The sequence below is a fragment of the Chelonia mydas genome, chromosome 7 (genome assembly GCF_015237465.2).
Source record: "Chelonia mydas isolate rCheMyd1 chromosome 7, rCheMyd1.pri.v2, whole genome shotgun sequence".
Lineage (NCBI taxonomy): Eukaryota > Metazoa > Chordata > Testudines > Cheloniidae > Chelonia > Chelonia mydas.
In genome coordinates, this window is record NC_057853.1 from 88,170,883 (window position 1) to 88,189,943 (window position 19,061).

The 19,061-nt window shown below is 43.4% G+C and overlaps 1 protein-coding gene across 2 annotated transcripts in view; it reads right to left on the minus strand.

Moving 5' to 3' along the window:
* PRKG1 (protein kinase cGMP-dependent 1) overlaps positions 1–19,061 on the minus strand; it is an 855,891-nt gene that overhangs the window by 764,979 nt on the left and 71,851 nt on the right. The window contains exon 1 of one of the 2 annotated variants that reach the window (XM_007071586.4): positions 11,600–13,498. The exons of the other annotated variant lie outside the window; for it this stretch is intronic. Coding sequence (XP_007071648.1) covers positions 11,600–11,910 — 311 coding nt within the window. The 5' untranslated portion in view covers positions 11,911–13,498. Of the gene's footprint in view, positions 1–11,599; positions 13,499–19,061 lie in introns of those variants that run through there. 2 annotated transcript variants of the gene reach the window in all.

A 19,061-nucleotide genomic window follows, 5' to 3' on the forward strand; every position in this document is an offset into this window, starting at 1 on the left:
TCTCTATCGATTACCTAGCCCTTGTGATCCAGCTATGGGACAAAGAGCCAGGAACGACTGGGTTTTAATCCCAGCTCTAGCCTCTGACAGACTTGCTGTGTGACCTTGAGCAAGCTATTTAACTTCTCTGTGACTCAACTTTTCCATCCGCAGAAAATCCTCAGAGGGTTGCTGCAGTTTGTTATTGTACACAGCTTTTCATATGCAACATTGTATGTGTTCAGTATTACTACTAGCCCCCAAAATCTGGACTTCATGAGTTTAGAATTATAATAGGACCAAATCCTGCCAGTCTTACTCAGATAAGTAGACCCAGTCATGTGAATAATATTAGACCAAGGTCTTCTCATACACAAAAAGTCTACTATACGGCTTCATTCCAGTACTATTCATCCATACAACTAACTGCATAGTGCCTTCTAAAATGTCTAGGATCACTTTTCCTAGTCCCTATGATGCACTTTCAGGACCCAGATTAATTAACTGTTATTGATTTGATTAGTTCTTATTCATGTTAGCAGGGCCAGATCCTGTAAAGGTGTATTAACCAGTCATCTGAAGATGTCTGCTGCTTCACTTTCAAGTCACAGTACACCAGATGTATAGCTGGGGAAAGTGGACATGGCCAAGTAGTTCTGCATTCCAGTGACCTTCAAAGCTCCTCTAAATTGCAGGTTTGATCCCATTGTGTCAATGGAATTACTTGCAATAAGGCCCTGATCATGCCTTGCCCATGTGCATGTTACTGGTTGTGATGCATATTCCGGGTTATTTTCTGTTCTGTATCCAGCTTCCCCCTGCTGCCATAATTGTTTCACAGAACATCACAAGCTAGTCCAAGGTTTGCCTGTCTGCTAGTTTGACTTTAATTATATAAGCAAAAAGACATGTTTTCCTGCCAAACCCACGTAAACCCAATAGAAGATATCTTCTTTGCATGTAAATATGTACATGAAACTTGTAGTTCAGTCATTATGGATTTCAATAAACTAAGTCTAAAAATGACAAGAGTATCAGTTGTATCAGCTTCCTCATGAAGAGTATCAGCTTCCTCATAGAGTACATTATCTAGGCACATGCACAACTGGCAGAGTGTGACTAATACGTGTTATATTCTATAATAAACAATAACTCCAGAGGGGCAAAACTCACTGTTCTCATTTTTCTTCTTTGGCATGACAGTACTCTCTCCCTCTCTTTCCCTCCCCTAGTTCTGAGGCTCAAGTTAGAAATGCTATCAAAGCCATAATTTACAGATTTGACTGGACAGTTAGGATGATGAACAGTATATCTCCAGAAGACTTCACACATTACCTGAAAAGGTATTACCCTTAGGCACAAGGCTTCATGCCACTGTGTCATGACTGTTCAAGAAAATATCAGGTATTTTTCTTGAGCAAAGCATATTTATCACCTGCAAAATTGTGGCCAATTAACATGGAAATCACCCTCTCTCACTGTTATAGTTACATTGTAAAATATTTTAATTTAGAATAAAAGCATTATTTAAGGTAACTGTATAGAACTTTAATATTAAATGCATAACATAATGCATTAGGCTACAATCATAGAATATCAGAGTTGGAAGGCACCTCAGGAGGTCATCTAGTCCAACCCCCTGCTCAGGGTAGGACCGATCTCCAACTAAATCATCCCAGCCAAGGCTTTGTCAAGCCTGACCTTAAAAACCTCAAAGGAAGGAGATTCCACCGCCACCACCTCCCTAGATAACACATTCCAACACTTCACTGCCCTCCTAGTGAAAAAGTTTTTCCTAATATCCAACCTAAATCTCCCCCACTGCAACTTGAGACCATTACTCCTCGTTCTGTCATCTGGTACTACTGAGAACAGTCTAGATCCAGCCTCTTTGGAACCCCCTTTCATGTAGTTGAAAGCAGCTATCAAATCCCCCCTCATTCTTCTCTTCCGCAGACTAAACAATCCCAGTTCCCTCAGCCTCTCCTCATAAGTCATGTGCTCCAGTCCCCTAATCATTTTTGTTGCCCTCCGCTGGACGCTTTCCAGTTTTTCCACATCCTTCTTGTAGTGTGGGGCCCCAAACTGGACACAGTACTCCAAATGAGCCCTCACCAATGCCCATGTCATAAATATAAAGGGAAGGGTAAACCCCTTTAAAATCCCTCCTGGCCAGAGGAAAAATCCTCTCACCTTTAAAGGGTTAAGAAGCTAAAGGTAACCTCGCTGGCACCTGACCAAAATGACCAATGAGGAGACAAGATACTTTCAAAAGCTGGGAGGAGGGAGAGAAACAAAGGGTCTGTGTCTGTCTATATGCTGCTTTTGCCAGGGACAGACCAGGAATGGAGTCTTAGAACTTTAGTAAGTAATCTAGCTAGGTATGTGTTAGATTATGATTTCTTTAAATGGCTGAGAAAAGAATTGTGCTGAATAGAATGACAATTTCTGTCTGTGTGTCTTTTTTGTAACTTAAGGTTTTGCCTAGAGGGATTCTCTATGTTTTGAATCTAATTACCCTGTAAGGTATCCACCATCCTGATTTTACAGAGGTGATTCCTTTACTCCTATTTACTTCTATTTCTATTAAAAGTCTTCTTGTAAGAAAACTGAATGCTTTTTCATTGTTCTCAGATCCAAGGGTTTGGGTCTGTGGTCACCTATGCAAATTGGTGAGGATTTTTACCAAACCTTTCCCAGGAAGTGGGGTGCAAGGGTTGGGAGGATTTTGGGGGGAAAGACGTGTCCAAACTGCGTTTCCCAGTAAACCCAGTTAGAGTTTGGTGGTGGCAGTGGATATTCCAAGGACAAAGGATAAAATTAATTTGTACCTTGGGGAAGTTTTAACCTAAGCTGGTAAAAGTAAGCTTAGGAGGTTTTCATGCAGGTCCCCACATCTGTACCCTAGAGTTCAGAGTGGGGGAGGAACCTTGACAGCCCATGTCCCTCGATCTGCTGGCAATACCCCTACTTATACAGCCCAAAATGCCGTTAGCCTTCTTGGCAACAAGGGACACTGTTGACTCATATCCAGCTTCTCGTCCACTGTAATCCCTAGGTCCTCTTCTGCAGAACTGCTGCCTAGTCGTTCGGCCCCTAGTCTGTAGCAGTGCAAGGGATTTTTCTGTCCTAAGTGCAGGACTCTGCATTTGCCCTTGTTGAACCTCATCAGATTTCTTTTGGCCCAATCCTCTAATTTGTCTAGGTCGCTCTGGACCCTATCCCTACCTTCCAGCGTATCTACCACTCCTCCCAGTTTAGTGTCATCTGCAAACTTGCTGAGGGTGCAATCCACGCCATCCTCCAGATCATTAATGAAGATATTGAACAAAACCGGCCCCAGGATTGACCCCTGGGGCACTCCGCTTGATACCAGCTGCCAACTAGACATGGAGCCGGTCATAAATATAAAGGGAAGGGTAACAATCTTCCTGTATACAGTACTATAAAAATCCCTCCTGGCCAGAGCACAAAATCCTTTTACCTGTAAAGGGTTAAGAAGCTCAGGTAATCTGGCTGGCACCTGACCAAAAGGATCAATAAGGGGACAAGATACTTTCAAATCGGGGGTTGGCGGGGGGGGGGGGGGGAGGAGGTTTTGGTCTGTCTGTTCTGTGTGCTTGCTGGACACAGATCAAGGAAGCAAGCAATCCAATTCCATTAGAATTAGCAAGTACTAGCAAGGGAATGCGTTAGCTTATTTTTGTTTTGGCTTGTGATTTTCTCTGTGCTGGGCGGAAGGTGTATTCCTGGTTTTCTTTTTGTAACTTTAAAGTTTGGCCCAGAGGGAAATCCTCTGTGTTTTTGAATCTGATTGCCCTGTAAGATTATCTTCCATTCTAATTTTACAGAGGTGTTTCTTTTACCTTTTTTTCTTTCTAATAAAGTTCTGTTTCTTTTAGAATCCGATTGGGGTTTTTTTAGGACACTAAAAAAAAAAAAAACCAAGGTTGGTCTGTGCTCATCTTGTTTATTCTCAAGCCTCCCCAGGAAAGGGTGTGGGGGGGCTTGGGGGGATATTACAGGGGAGTAGGAACTCCAAGTGGTCTTTTCCCTGAGTTTGTCTAAATCACTTGGTGGTGGCAGCGTTACCTAATCCAAGGTACAAGAGAGAATTTGTGCCTTGGGGAGTTTTTAACCTAAACTGGTAGAAATAAGCTTGGGGGTCTCTCATGTGGGTCCCCATGTCTGTACACTAGAGTTCAGAGTGGGGAGGGAACCCTGACAGAGCCATTGATTACTACCCATTGAGCCTGACAATCTAGCCAGCTTTCTATCCACCTTATAGTCCATTATCACCAACATGTACAGAAAAAAACAAACCAGTGATCCATGGGATGAGGAAGTAAACTTGAATTATTAGAAACACTAGATATATTAAAACTTTGCCAGGTTCTCTATATTTTACGATACCCTGCACAAATTCAGAACTTGTTTTGCTTCAAGTCACATCACTTCCACAAGCTTTACAGTCAATTTATTGACCACACAGTTTAATGTGATAAATCCTAAATCTGGTAATATTATCTGAAAATCACAAGGCAGGGTCCTGTGGATTTTCTAGTGCTTTGACAGTCATTCAGATTCCTTCACACCAAATTGCTGGAGAATAAAATGTTAAATTAGAAACTAAGATTACCTATCCGAATTCATGTGATTTTATCCATGACATTTAGGTACAAATGTGTGACAAACATTTATTCCTAATAAATTTATTTTTCCTTAGGATTAACGTCCCTCTGCAATTAACGCCTCTGGTACTCCAGACATCCTTATTACATCTACTGCGCTTTACGTGCTATATAACTGCTGAATACATTTTCATATGTTAAGACAGAGAGGAAAATAATACTTTGCTACTGACATTGATTAGATTAAGCTTATTTTCATCAGAGGTATTTGCAATTATATTAAACATTCATCTCGCATATAAAGCCTTTCCTTTTGCCATTCTTAGCCCTAAGAAATTATTAAATTATACGTTTAAAGGGCCCTATCAGAAACAATTAGAAGCATCTAACCATTTATCAAAGAATTTACAGTAAGAGGGAGAGATAAGCTACCGGTACCCTCCATCAGCCTGAATCCAGAAATGAGGAGGGCTGGTGAGGTGGCGGCAACTGGGCCAGAGCTTCAATGGAAGTTCAGAGATATACAGCCTTGGGGGTGAGAGGAGGGAGTAAAAGATGTATATACCTGGATTCTGCCAGTTTTTGGCCTCACTTTCCCAAATTCTATGGGATAGAGAACAAGAGTCACTCCTACTCTCCCAGAAAAATAGGGACCTCGGTGTGTTGGGGGCATAAGAGTGTGGCCAAAAATGCCTACCCAGAACCTGGATATGAGCAATTTCTTTTTACCCTAACCCCCAAACTATGCAAGCTAAATAGTAAACAAGTGTAGCTGCTCTTACTTCACTGTGGAATTGGGAGCCACAGCCAGCTTTTAGCCTGTGTGCCAGGGTCAAAAACATGTTTTTCATGTGGTAGGAATGGTTACACAGGTTTTCTAAACACCAGAATTTGAAGCAAAAGTTTGCGTAGCTCCAGCTTGGATTAGGTGCTGGACCCATTTTTTGGTGGGGGAGTGGGTGGAGGTGGGAAGGGGGCTGTATTGAGCAGAGCTGTGGCAAGGTCCAGATTCTCCCCCCCCCCCCCCCCCGCCCTTCTGTGCAGTAGGACTGGAGCAGCAAGACTTGTTGTTCCCTGTATTTTTATTGTACAATTTGAAGGGGGGGGGGAGGGAAGAGAAAATTGACACCACAATATCGGACTAGACCCAGGTAGTTCGGTCTCTTCCCAGGTGTCGCCACCTCCCCTAGTCACTGCTGCTCGTTCGTTTCCGTCCCGCCCCGCAGAGCAGTGAGGATCGACTAACATGAACCCGGATGTTTGTAATTAACCAGACAAGGGCGGGCGGGGGGCGGACTGGGCTTGAGGGCGGAGGGGTGTCTCTCTCTTTTCTGCTTGTCTCTCTACTGGAGCCGTCTGTTTCAATTCGAGATCCAGTGTTGAGCTCCGGCTATTTGCCTTAAAAGGAAAAATATCTATGGAAGAACTTCAGCTGGCTGGGAAGACGATGGCGGGGGGAGGGCGGGAAGAGAGAGAAGGCTGCTACAGTCTGGAGCTGCGAGGGGTGGACGTCTTCCTACGATGCAACCTAGTAGTCACCATCGCAAATACCCAGGAGCTGCTTCGTAGGGGAAAGGTCCCCCCCAGCAAAGAGGGGAATTAGCCGCTGCAGGATACTGATGACTTGCAAATACAGCACAAGCGGGGTCAGGTCTGAAGGGAGCTTTGAATGTGTGCAACCTTCTCCCCAAACTTCCCCACAAAACAGGCCAGGTCTCCTGTACTTCCCCGCCCACGACCATACCTTTAGGTAACCCAGGTGTCCAAGCTGAGGTGGGGGTGGAAATACCAGTATCCCCTCTCTCGCTCTGCTCCCCATCCTCAGCGTCTCCCTCGTCCCCTTCTACACACACAGTTCAGGTCGACTCAGCAGGAGAGTCTGGGACCTGCCGACCCCTTCAAACACTTCCACAAATGCTAGTTTCCGGTCTTAAAGAGCTATTCTATTGCAGAGAGACAAAGGGAAGCCTTCCTGGGACTGTCTCACCTGCTACTGCTCCCCCCATCACGCGTTAGCTGTGGGAGGGGTTGTGAAATCTACCGAGAAAATTCCCATGCACTGTCCTTCAGACTGAATAGTTGACATATCTTGCAGGCAGCCGAGCCCCCAGCACACCGGATACTAACAGGAGGGAGCAGGGGGAGGCAGCAGCAGCTAAACAATTCAGACTGGAATGTCAAGCACCAAAGCTAGGATTGCATAACTGGCTCGCCCTCGAAGCCTCGGGTGCCGCTTTCGCTGCGGGCTTGTTGCCTAGTAAGCTGTAAAGCGGCGTTCCGGTGCCAGTGCGCGCGGCTGGGCTGACGGGCCAGCACAGCCAATTCATGGGCCTGGGCAGGCACCTAGAGGAGAGATGGCGAAGAGACCCGCAGGCGAGCGTTAGACACTGGTTGCTAGGATACTGTGGAGATCCTCCATTGCCAGGCCGACAAGGAAAAAAAAAAAAAAAAAAAAAAGTGCCAGGCCTTCGCAGCCAACAGCAACAATAGAAACAGAGTCTGCTTCCCTCTGACCCCCTCCCTTCCACCCCCATCAGGAAACCAAATCCTAGTCTTCAGCGAAACAAGGAACACAAGCATGGAAATGGGGCCCCAGCAACCAGAGAAAACTGCCATTTGTATTCTAGTGGCAGCAGCTAGTGCCTCTGTATTAAAGGATCTGTTAGTGTTTCCATTATAAACCCCCTTTTCTGGGGTACAGAATTTGGCTGCCCCTCAAACTATCCCGCTACCTCCTCTCAAAAGAGCCTATTGATGTCTTCATTGTCCTAGTGTCCATGGAAGAACTGAAAGGATTTGGAGGATTTTGTCCTAAATGGCTATTAATGAATAAGTAAATTAAGCACATAACTATACTTCTACCTAGAACTGCAGGGAAACGCAATAACTGCTGCAAACCTTGAGCCAAACCCTGTGAAATATAGAAGGCATGCTGCCCTTCACCTCATGTTAATGATTCCTGCCTTTTATTAAAGCTATGTGATCTCTACTAATTGTAAGAGGGTTATGGACCTGCTGCAAGGGTTATACAGCACTGAAACAATTAATAGGATGAGATGTGCAAGGTTTCACAATGGAATTAGTACTCTGTGGAATGATGTATTTTAAAATACAATCCCTTTTCCTCCTGAAGAGATGTAATAGTCTTCTCAGTCAAATGTTACAGTCACTCAAAAGTACACATTATAGTTACATTCTTAAACTATTGAAAAAATTCAAACAAACTACAGTAGGTAATCACTCCCTTACCTAAAGAGGCCGGAGAGAATTAGAAGTACACTCTTGCGAATTAGTTCCTTAAATAAAAGGATGCCAGCAAAGTACCTTATTTTGGTATGATTTCATGACACACACACCCTCCCCTCGTCAATATTTGGATAACACAGTGAATTACATATCTTATTTCTGACTCTCACAACTGGATCTGAATTGCCCTTAACCTTGAAGGGAAAGTGGTTCTGATGCAAGATAATATTTCTGTAAACTCTGAATAGCGCTTTCTAAATCACCATACCTTTTTCTTTAAAAAAAAAGAAGAAAAATTAGCCACAATTACTAAACTTGACCTGGTTGTACACAGGGCCTGCAGACTTGGAATTAACGTTTTAAAAGTGATATGACTGGTGTGTTGGTTTATTAGATTTAGACAAAGGTGCTGTATATACACTACACAGATATTTTAAAATATCTCCACACAAGATGCACTCACATTCACTTGCTTAAAAGGTGGTCATTCAAACCTATGTATATAAAACAATTTGGATATTCATAATCAATAACCCAATTATTTAAGGTTTCAGAGTAGCAGCCGTGTTAGTCTGTAGCCGCAAAAAGAAAAGGAGTACTTGTGGCACCTTAGAGACTAACTAATTTATTTGAGCATAAACTTTCGTGATCTTGTATTACCTATCAGAGTTATTGCATTATGTCACTTTCCAAGAACCACTTCAGTGAATGTATAGCTCACTTTCAAACTTCCAGATCTGTTAGCCACTTTGTTTTTCACTTCAGCCAGACTGAGGGACAGCGCAGACCTATATTATTCCTTGCTTATTATGCTTCACTGACACAAATAAAGAGAGTCTTCAAAGGCTTTTCTATGGGAAATCCCATACAAACTGGAATGAATACAATGGCCACGTGTCAAACTGCTGGAGTGCCCTGCTTCATACTTCCCACATGGGAAAAAGTAGTACAAGAATGGCCTTAACAACCCATAAGCCATGTTGTTGTGAGAAATCCCCCCCTCCCGCCTTCCTTTCACTAACCGCTCATACCGTAAGGAAAATGTCAGCTATAAACATCAGACAGATTTGACTTAATGAGGCCCCTCTCCCCTTCCAGCCTTTGGGGGGTGGGGGGGAGAGGGAGAGAGAGACTTCCCAGAAGCAGGGATTCTGAGTTTTAACTCTTAATGAGACACATTTGATAGTTACAGACCAGACAAATACATCTGGACACGTCAAATAATAAAACAAAACATTAGACAAGCAGTGAACTGAATCTAACGGAAAGAGGCTAGCCTACTGTAATGTGTACAAGAGACTCAGTGCTAGCTTTTAGTATTGGGTATATATTTTACTTAGCAGATATTTCCTCTAGCAGATTTGCTTCACCCACACAAATTCCTACTCACCTTATGGTCTAGGAGAATGTTCTAAGTTAAGATATTGAACTGCAAACCATTTTTATATATCAAAAATGAAAAATTTCCAAAATGACTTAAAAATAATCGTGCTGATAACACATGAAACTGCGTGTGGTGTTCTGATATAAGACATGAATTAAAGAGTATACAAGCTTTTTCGTGATTATGAGACCAAAAGACATCAACATTTATTGGGGAGTGAAAAAGATATTAAGCACTGTATGGAGGATAGTGTCTCTCTTCCATACGTGCTCAGTTTTCTCACTTAAACCAATTTGCATAGTCTGTGACGGCAAGTGTGAAACAAGGATAGATGATCTCCCAATTTTATTTAAAGCTTGAAAGAGATTTATTGCAACTGTCCCTTCATCTAGTGTGTTGACAACCAAAACAGCACAGTGGCGAAAGTCACAGGAGTAGCTTTCTCCCCCCCCCCCGAAAAAGCTCGCAGGCGCGGGGAGGAGTAATATCAAGAAAGGCAGGGAACGTGAGTCTGATGGAAACCTGCGCATTGTTTTCAACCTTAGGCTCTTCCCCTTTTGTCCTGTAGTTGGGCAGATAAGGAACTCCCCACACCTGTCACTCACCCACCAACTTCACCTCACTTCTCACTCTACATTACACCGTCAGCAAAGCTTTGATCGGCTATATTTTTCGTTGACAAGAGGTCTCTTATTGGTGTTGATCGTTGTTCACCCCAAACTAATTATCTCTCATTTTATCTTTTAATAAATTTAATTGCTTGATATTTATTACTCCAGAGCCCTCCATAAAATGCCACAGAACTATCCAGGGAACTGTTAGTTTTTCACTTTCTCCTTAGCCAAATATGCCTAAGTAGACAAGGCCACATGCCTCATTAGATACACAGGTATGTCTGCCAATACCTTAAATTAATTTACAAGACTAAGTTAGAAGTGGGGTGAGAACTTGTGTCGCCAAGTAAGCGTTATTAGCTGAGCCACAAAAACTGCTCTTGGAGCTCAAAAATCAGCAGACACTCCCTTCTAAACAGCATCCGCAATTACCTACAGTCCCTGCCCCGTCAAACTATGAACACCTTCTCTCACTCCAGACTGAAGGGGAGATGCTGCATGACGAGCACCAGTGAAAACACTTTACACACCCGAACCAAGGACGACTGCCAAGTTTTCAGCAGTCAAGTTACAGCTAGAGCAGTCTAGTTACAAAATGATGTAGACAAAGACTATTGCGGATGGAAATAAAACCAAAAAAGCAAGGAAACAAACACTCTTCCCCTCAGCCCTTCACTCCTGTTGCGCATAGACAGTGTAGGAGTTTCCCAGTGCCGCATGACAACATCTGCTCCAATACTTAGCCATAATTGGCTCAGTGTATACATGCAACGCAACTTTTAACCTCGGAATTTCCTTGGTTGTGTCACTTGTATCACAACCTCGGTGATGACTGAAATGCAGTATAGCGACTCTTGCGTGTCGGATTTATATTTTAAATCTCCTCTAGTAGTTCGCTAGGCTTGGCTGCTAAGCTATAGCCAGGAGCCAATTTTTATATCCAAGTTCTGCGTCCCGGAGGATGATGTTTAAACCTAAAAATGTGCAAACTTAGCTACCTGACAACAGCGCCAGCAGCCACAGCTCAGATACAGCCTTGACCCCGGGAAACATGCAAAGCAGTTGTGCGGAGCGCTATGAAACCAGTAACACTGGATCTGCGTCAGATAAGACCTTTAAAAACCCCACACTTGTCAGATGCAATACCAAATTAAAAAAAAAGAACGAAAGAAAGAAAGAAATCACGAGACTGGATTTGCCTGTCAAATTCTGGGTGCTAACTATAGCAGCTCAGGAATTAGCAACACCTTTCTTAGAGGGGAAAAATAATCAGGAGAGTCAATTCTGTTTTGCTTCATAGAGTTCAAACGCCAACCATTCAGCAATGCGGACAAATTCAGGGCAGAAACCATGAGCACAAAAACAGACATAAAAACGTACCACATTGGAAAAGACAGTCTGATGAAGCAGGCGTTAGCGGGGTTATTTTTTTGGAAGGGCAATTTCACCCCAGTAATAGGGAGAATGCGCTTTCCCCCTTCACGGTCTAGGAACTCTGCTCACAGTGGGCTCGGGAATACCTGGACCTCTGACAAAGACACCGCGGAATAGGGATGCGAGCAGTTGCCGTGGCTGAAGAAATGTGGGCAGCCCAAGAGAAGCGTTAGGAGGAATATTTCTGAGAATGAGAACAGAAATGGAAAGCAGAAGGTGCAGGACTCGTCTAAACAAGTGGATGGACAGACAATACAGAGACCATTCAACTACCAAAGACAGGATGTACACAACGCTTAAACCCTGCTTACTGTGGGCTCTTGGGGTAGAAGGGAAGGGTGACATGGCTGAGATCCTGGATGTCAAATGCGGTGGGCTCGGCTGAAATTGCCTGCCTCTTGGTCCTGTGTTCCCCCTGCAGGGTGCTGGAGGTTTGCTGCTGCGCCTGCTGGGTGGCGGGCCGGATCACCGAGCGGTACTTGTCCAGCTCGTTTTGTAGTTTCTGGATCAGTTCGTCCTTCTGATCCAACTCCAGCTCCAGCTCGTCTATGAGAGCATCCCGCTGCCTCAGCTCCTCGATTTTCTCCTGCAGCGCGTACTGTAAATCCCGCAAAGTGCCCATACTCCTCCTCGGGCCAGGGGCGCCTTCCTCCGCAGCCGGTCTCTCCCCCGCTCCCAGCAACTTTCCCCGAAGTAGCCGCAGCTTCCCACTTCAGCCAACTTTGCCGATCGCTCCCGATCGACCTGCCGCCGGCAGATTCCGCTCGCCCTTTAAACACGCCTCCAGCCTGCGCCGGCTGGCTGGGCGATTTGGCAGCGAGCCGCGCTTGAGCTACGGAAGGAGGATTAGAGACATAATCTTAAACGGAACCCCACCGGCACCACTCCACCGGAGGCTGGGTTGTTAAGGGTGATTTCGATCTGCCTGCGTCAGGCTAGACTGGAGAGAGCCAGAGCCAGAGCGGGGCGGGGGAGACAGAGAGAAAGGGGCGTCTGCAGGGTGCCGCTGCACATGCACGGCCCCTAGGACTGTGGGACTGGTGGGGCTGCTTGAAGGCTAGCGAGGTTTCCGAGCCTCTGCCCCGACACTGTTTTGGAAGCGGGGGCATCAGAAGGTGATTTTGCATTCCAGCCGCTTACTGCTCAATGCCACGTTTTCGGGGCACGTCCGGCACCCGACAGGGCTGCAGTTCGCTACACTCTTGCGGTTACACCCGTTACACTTCCCCAAATAAAGAAATACATCATCAGGCTGCTAAATCTACTCCAACTGCAGAAAAATCTTCGCGACTTGATCTGTTTCCACCCAGTACAGTTACAGTGTAGGATCTCTTTGCTTCCCCCTTTCCTAGGCATTCAGATTTTACAGCCATCACTTTGTTCATTAATTCACTGTCGTTACAACTATTAGAAATAAGCAACTACGGTTAATGTTTCATAGGCCAGTAACGTTTCATAGGCCAGTAAGTCGGTTTTAAAGAAGAAACTTAAACTCTCATTTAGCCTGAAACAGACTGCTAAGCACAAGATCCGCTCATAGTGTTACTGAGGGTGCCTATTAGATCTTGCAGGGGTTTGGCCCACATCCCAAATTGCACAGCATGAATAGGGAACAGATATAACCACTCCTACTGCATCCACCCCCCCCCCCCCAAAAAGTGTGTACGCTGGCACATCCTGGTGCTTCAAAAAAAAAAAAATTGACATCACTTGAATCTTGGTGGATCCTGCTCGTGCTGGGCACCAGTCCCCAAAATCCCACTACATGAATAGAGAACAAGCCACTTGGTACATAAAAGTTTGTGGACTCTGATGCATTCCAAGAGAATAAGGGCATAAAAATGGTTCCAGTAGCTGTATCCAGACAGTTTTTATCCCTCATCTCCCAAATTCCACCACATCAGTAGAGAATGAGTGTTATTCTACTGCACTTAAAAAAAAAAAAAAAAAAAGCCAGACCAAACCAAATTCCAACTGAACAACAGTGCAAAGAACCTGGCATCTTGGTCCTGCCAATTTTTGACAGCAACCATCCAATTTCCACTGTCCAGTAAAGTCACAAAATCCTTTGGCCCTAAATCCCCATACTGTAAGTGAAAAAAAAACTTGGCTATACCCTGCTGGCTCTAGGTGTCTATTTGGATTTTTCACATGTTCATGGGCCAGGATGTATCAGATGATATTTTTATAATGGAATCGGAGCAGACACGCTTGGCTTCCACATGTGCAATAGAACTTTTTCCAGATCTAGCAAAACCCAGGCACAAAATGTGTGTTTTAGCTTTGTCTTGTAAATGATGTGCTGGAGCATAGATTTTCTTGTCTAGTAGAGCAATGATATAGGTTTGGACAGCACAACTTGGGGGTTGGTGCCAAAAATAGAAGGATCCAGCAGGGCTCCATGCACAGGCAGTACTTGTGCTCTATCGCAATTATACAATTTAGGGGTTTAGGGACAGAAGTTGCTGAGATCCAGATACTGGATGTGGGTTTTTGCAGCCCTCATGTACCAAGATGTGGTATGGTTCAGTTTTTGTCAGTGCAGTAGAAGTGGCTACATCTGTTCTCCTTTTAGGCATTAGAATTTTGGGGCAAGGCCCCAAAATTGGCAGAATATAGCAGGGGTAGGGTGCCACAAATGGGTGTTTGGGCCCTGACATCTTACCGCATGAGTGCTGCAAACTTTGTGTGTGTGGTAGGAGTAGCTAGACTTGTTCCCTATTTTGAAAGTATAAATCAGGGCACATGATTCAAAATATACAAGATACAACAAACTACAGATGGATCCAGTTTTTAATCTTTTTCTGTTGTTGATTACGGTCATTTGACTGACTCCACGGTCCCAGCTTTCCACCTGCTGATGGTCTCTATAATATTAAGAATGAAGAGCTGGGGGGGGGGGCGGGCGGGAGGAAATACTTCAGAAATCCTGTATGCAAACTATTGTTTTAAAGGGCTGGACACTTACCATAAATATTTTGTGAGCCTCTGTGCTGCTTGAATATATTTGGTCCCCTATATAATTTTCAAGGAACAACTTTGGGTTACACGTAATGTTCAAATACCATTTCAAATAAATATACAGCAGTTTAAATCTTTTGACTGCATTTGTGTTAAACCCAAAAGTGATGCAATTTAATTTGCCTTTGCAAAATATGGACATTTTCTAAAGTGCTTTAACTTCAGAACCCATTTTGCTGCATATTTTCCCCCCACTTAAATAAAACCTGCACAATTTACTAAGATTCATAACACCCAATACTATCACAATATTTCAATTTTAAAGTTAAGCAGATATACTCTGTTTACAAACTAGAAACCAATGTTAAAATGGATGTAGTATGTGTTTATTTTTTCATTTTCTTCCCTATCCGATCGGACACGGACACCTAGATAATGAGATTAAGGCTGTTGACTCAAGCCAAGACTTCAAAACAGTTGTTACACAAAATGAAAATTGTTCCATATAACTTTTGAGTAACAAATAAAAAGCTACATAAAATTATTTTATTTAGATTTCATTAACAATGCATAACCTACAATCTAGATATCTGTATGTTACTTGTAAGAGAAAAGACATCCATGAAATTACACTAGATCAATAATGCTGGCAAAGGTGTAGAAGGTTAGGACTGATGTGTTTTATGAAGCATCATACGCACAATGCTCTGAAATAGGTTGACAGCAATGGTTATAAAAGTGCACACATCTTCTGCTTACTCTGTCGCTTAAGCCATTGCTATTGGCTTCTCATTTTTATGAGCAATAAAATTGGTTACTTTGGATTATTTCTAAAATAAAAAACATGATTATGCATAAAGGACAGGCTCTTGTGGTAGCCAAGGAAACCATGAGATCCAAAGACAGTCTGAGTGACACATTGCAGCAAACAAATAATGTAACAAATAAACATAAGGATAATATTATCCCAAAGAATCCCAATGCACTTTACCAACCGTCAGCCAAATCTTCCCAGGTGATCAACTCTGAAGACTGTTGACATTAGCTTAATAGCATTTGTTTTCTAATGTCCTAAGGACACCAAAGGGCAATTGTGAAATCAGCATGTATCTCCTTTTTTGAATCTCCGGGGCAGCTTATGGGTTAGTGATCTCGTTTGTGTTCTCAGTGACAGTTGTCTTTGGGGGACCTGGAGGGCTGTCCCACTCAAAAATAATTTTTAAAAAATTCTACAAATAAATGTGCTTGTCATGAGGCAGCCCCGCCTAGAGCACCCTCCATGGCAGGCTGCACCATGACAGACACACTGAACTCAGTTTTCCTGTATCATAGTCCCCACAAATAGTTTCAAGTGTTTTTTTGAGTATAAAGAGCCCTTGGAGAGTTAATTTATCAGAAGAGAAAACCCTGTGTATATGAAGTCCCAGCACTATAATCTAGGCAATACATCTAATACAACCTCAACATCCCTGATCACACTTGGCTCTCTGACACAGCCACAGCAGCACTCACCGTGCCCGGGCTGTTCGTTGTAGTCTTCTCCAATCCTTCTACCAGGGAAGCCACTCCAGCCCTTCCAATTGGAGTACAAGCCTGCTCTTCCTACAGGAACCCCCAAAGCCTCTTGGCTAGGAGTATCCCTCACTCACCCTGGCTTTCTAGTGGTTCCTCTGGGTCCAGCTCTCCAGCCCTGGAAATGTAAGTGGGTAAGTTCCTTCACTGCTCCCCACCTTCAGCCCTCAAAGGCTGTTGGCTCCAGCTTAAAGCCATCATCCCTTGTTTATTTTCAGACTTTAGTCCTTTCCAGCCTTTGCTCTCTGTGGCTCAGGAAGGACAGCAGACTGCCCCTTCACTGGTTTCTTAGCCCCTAGCCCTTTTCAGCCTTCTCCCATTGGCTTTAGCCATTAAAAGTCAGCCAGCTGGCCCCTCCACTGTCTTCCCAATCATTCCTTTTTTTCTAGACAGCTTTTCTGCTCTCTGCAGTTTTCCACACAGACTTCCTTGATTCTCCTGATTTTTCTTGGCTGACTCACTAGAATTCTCACTCACTGGGTCACTCCCCAATCTTTTATAGCCTCCAGTTGCTGCCCCATCTTCTTAATTGGCCAGACAGGGAGCACCTGTTCCAGTACAGGGGTGCCAGACCTGCTTCATTTACAGGGGCCAGCCACCTTATCACAGTGCTTTAATCCCAATTCTCTGTGCATTTCGTAAGTATTAACTGAATAATTTAATGCTTCTATTTTCCAGTTGAGGAAGCCTTATGAGGCACCTACCTTAGAGCTCCGTAGTGTAGAGCAAACCACAGTAGAAGAATGAGGCACACAAACAAAAGGGCCTGCAGTTAATGAGTTCATGTGCAGCTACGTACCCCAAGGTAAAATTCTGATTTTAGAGTGGCCACTTAGTTTCCCTTAAGTATCTGCTCTAGATGCTGCACACATTAAATGCTGTCATACTCTCATAGGTAAGGCAATGATCAAATGAATGAAAACAAACAGGCAATTTATACACAAGAAGGCTGCAACTTCTTTGAGGAACAGAACCAATTCTAGCTGTAATCTACCTGAAATCTTTGGCAGTGTAAATCTTTGTAAGAGTAAGTGTTCTTGTGGATCCCCCAAGTCTATTTCAGATCACATAGCTGTAATTTCATGTCCAAAAGGGCCAGCACCCTGACACATACCCATCATCTAACAAGACCTCCAATCTTTGGCCCGAAAGAATGAACCCACCACAGAGGACACACACCTCTGTTCCTGAAAGTAGGGATTATACATCCCTTTAAAGTTGGATGGTCCTTATTTTCCTAGCTCCTGCACCAGGATTCAAAATAGTCGTTATATTCCTAGCTCCTCTGTTTTAAATGGCATTACTACTAATCCTTCTGCAAGGATCATCTGTCAGCAGACACAGCTAGCACTTCCACTTAATGGCCATCCTCCAAATTGAAGACAGATATTTTAAAGCCCTTCAATCAAAATGAAAATATGAACCTCTCAATGATCAGATTTGACACCATCAGGCTGGAACGAGCCAGAGTAGCTGAGAGGTACCCCCAGGATCCAGAGCTGCATGGAGCTGCACGTTTTATGCATGCCTAAATATCCTCCTCCAGCTGGGGATATTTTTTCTGGTTTAATCCACTGCAGTCCTGTTACTGGCTCCTCTCCAAACTATTTGTAGGAGGAGATCAGACTACAGTTTTAAGTAGAAAGCAGGGTTTATGAGATCTGAACTGCTGGGAGTTTATAGGACATTTTCCCACAAGCAGTAGAAATACGGATACACAATGCCAGAGTTCTGTAAATAAATATCACGTGTATCTCTAACTACCAATAGAACGGAGCCACTTATGAAATGGCTATTTACTATTTAATAGTGTACAGCAACACTACATTACAGTTTAAGTCAAGAACTGAAGAGCAAGCCCTATTAAAACTACAGGTGGAAATTCAGATAAGTAGTGTGTAAGTAAACTGGAATTTGATTCACACTGGAATTCTAGCAATAAAAAGTGCTATATTATCTTTGGTGACAAGTGGTCATTAGTTTTACATTTCATCAGAAAAGATGCATTCTGTCCCGTTTGAGAGATGATACCTTCAGCTTCACAGTGCTCCCTTATATCATTATTTTGGGGTACTGACTCAGAGGAAAGAGTGCCACCTACTGAAACACCAACACCATTCCACTGCATATGAGTTTTTCCTGAAGTCTCCAAGGAGGGGCTAACCAAACCTGACCTGGTTTGGTTTAGGTGATCTGAGAAGATCACAGTCCAAGATGTTATGTCTGCAAATTATCATTACATCCTTAAATTAATAAAGTCTACAAAGGTTAGATTCTGGATACCAATCCAGACTAAAAAAAACAAGTAGGAGAAAGAAAGCATGGAACCTGACCCTCAGTCTCTCCCTCTAGTGCACCTACACAGAGGGTATCCAGAATGTCTGTGTTTTCTCTCCTCCAGCACAAATGGGGTGTGGGGGGAGGGGTCAGCAAGGTCATGGGCACTCCACACCCTAGAGGAGGCATGGTGCCACAAGTACTCCTTTTCTTTTCGTGGATACAGACTAACAGGGCTGCTACTCTGAAACCTGGATTATTTCAGTTATCAAAAAGGAACAATTAGAGGCAGCACTTGTAAAGAACATGCAACTGTTCCAGTCTGCCAGCCCAGGAAAGTCACCCTGGTGCAAGGATCATTTTGAACAGATAAAACCAGACAATACATGAGAAAAAAACCTCAAGATCTATTAAATTTAAAAAGAAAACCTGAACAAAAAAGCTTGCTGCAAAGAAAAAAGGAAAATAATAGTGCACTATATTACAATTAGTAATATACTTAGCTGTTGATATCACATTACAGACATACTAGCAAAAATGAATGCCCATATCATGTAAGTGAAAAGATTTTACTACTACATAATAGCACAAAATCATCTACGGAATAAATGGATTCTGCTTCTCTCACCTCACCCTATTCTGCAACAACAACAAAAAATCAAATTTAGATTTCTTGTATTCTTTTATGGACCTCTGAACCATAGAAGTTAGACACATGAATGACAGAAAGCATCCAAGAGGAAATTACTGCATTGGTGAGATTTTCTAAAAAGATTAAATACCCCCTTCACTTCAGCCCTTCTGGAGGTGAGCCTGCACCTGCAAATCGTGGTTTGGGGACTGGAAGAACAGAAAACCGGGAACACTAAAAATACTGAAAGAATGAGGAATACTTGTGGCACCTTAGAGACTAACAAATTTATTTGAGCATAAACTTTCGTGGGCTAATTCCCACTTCATCAG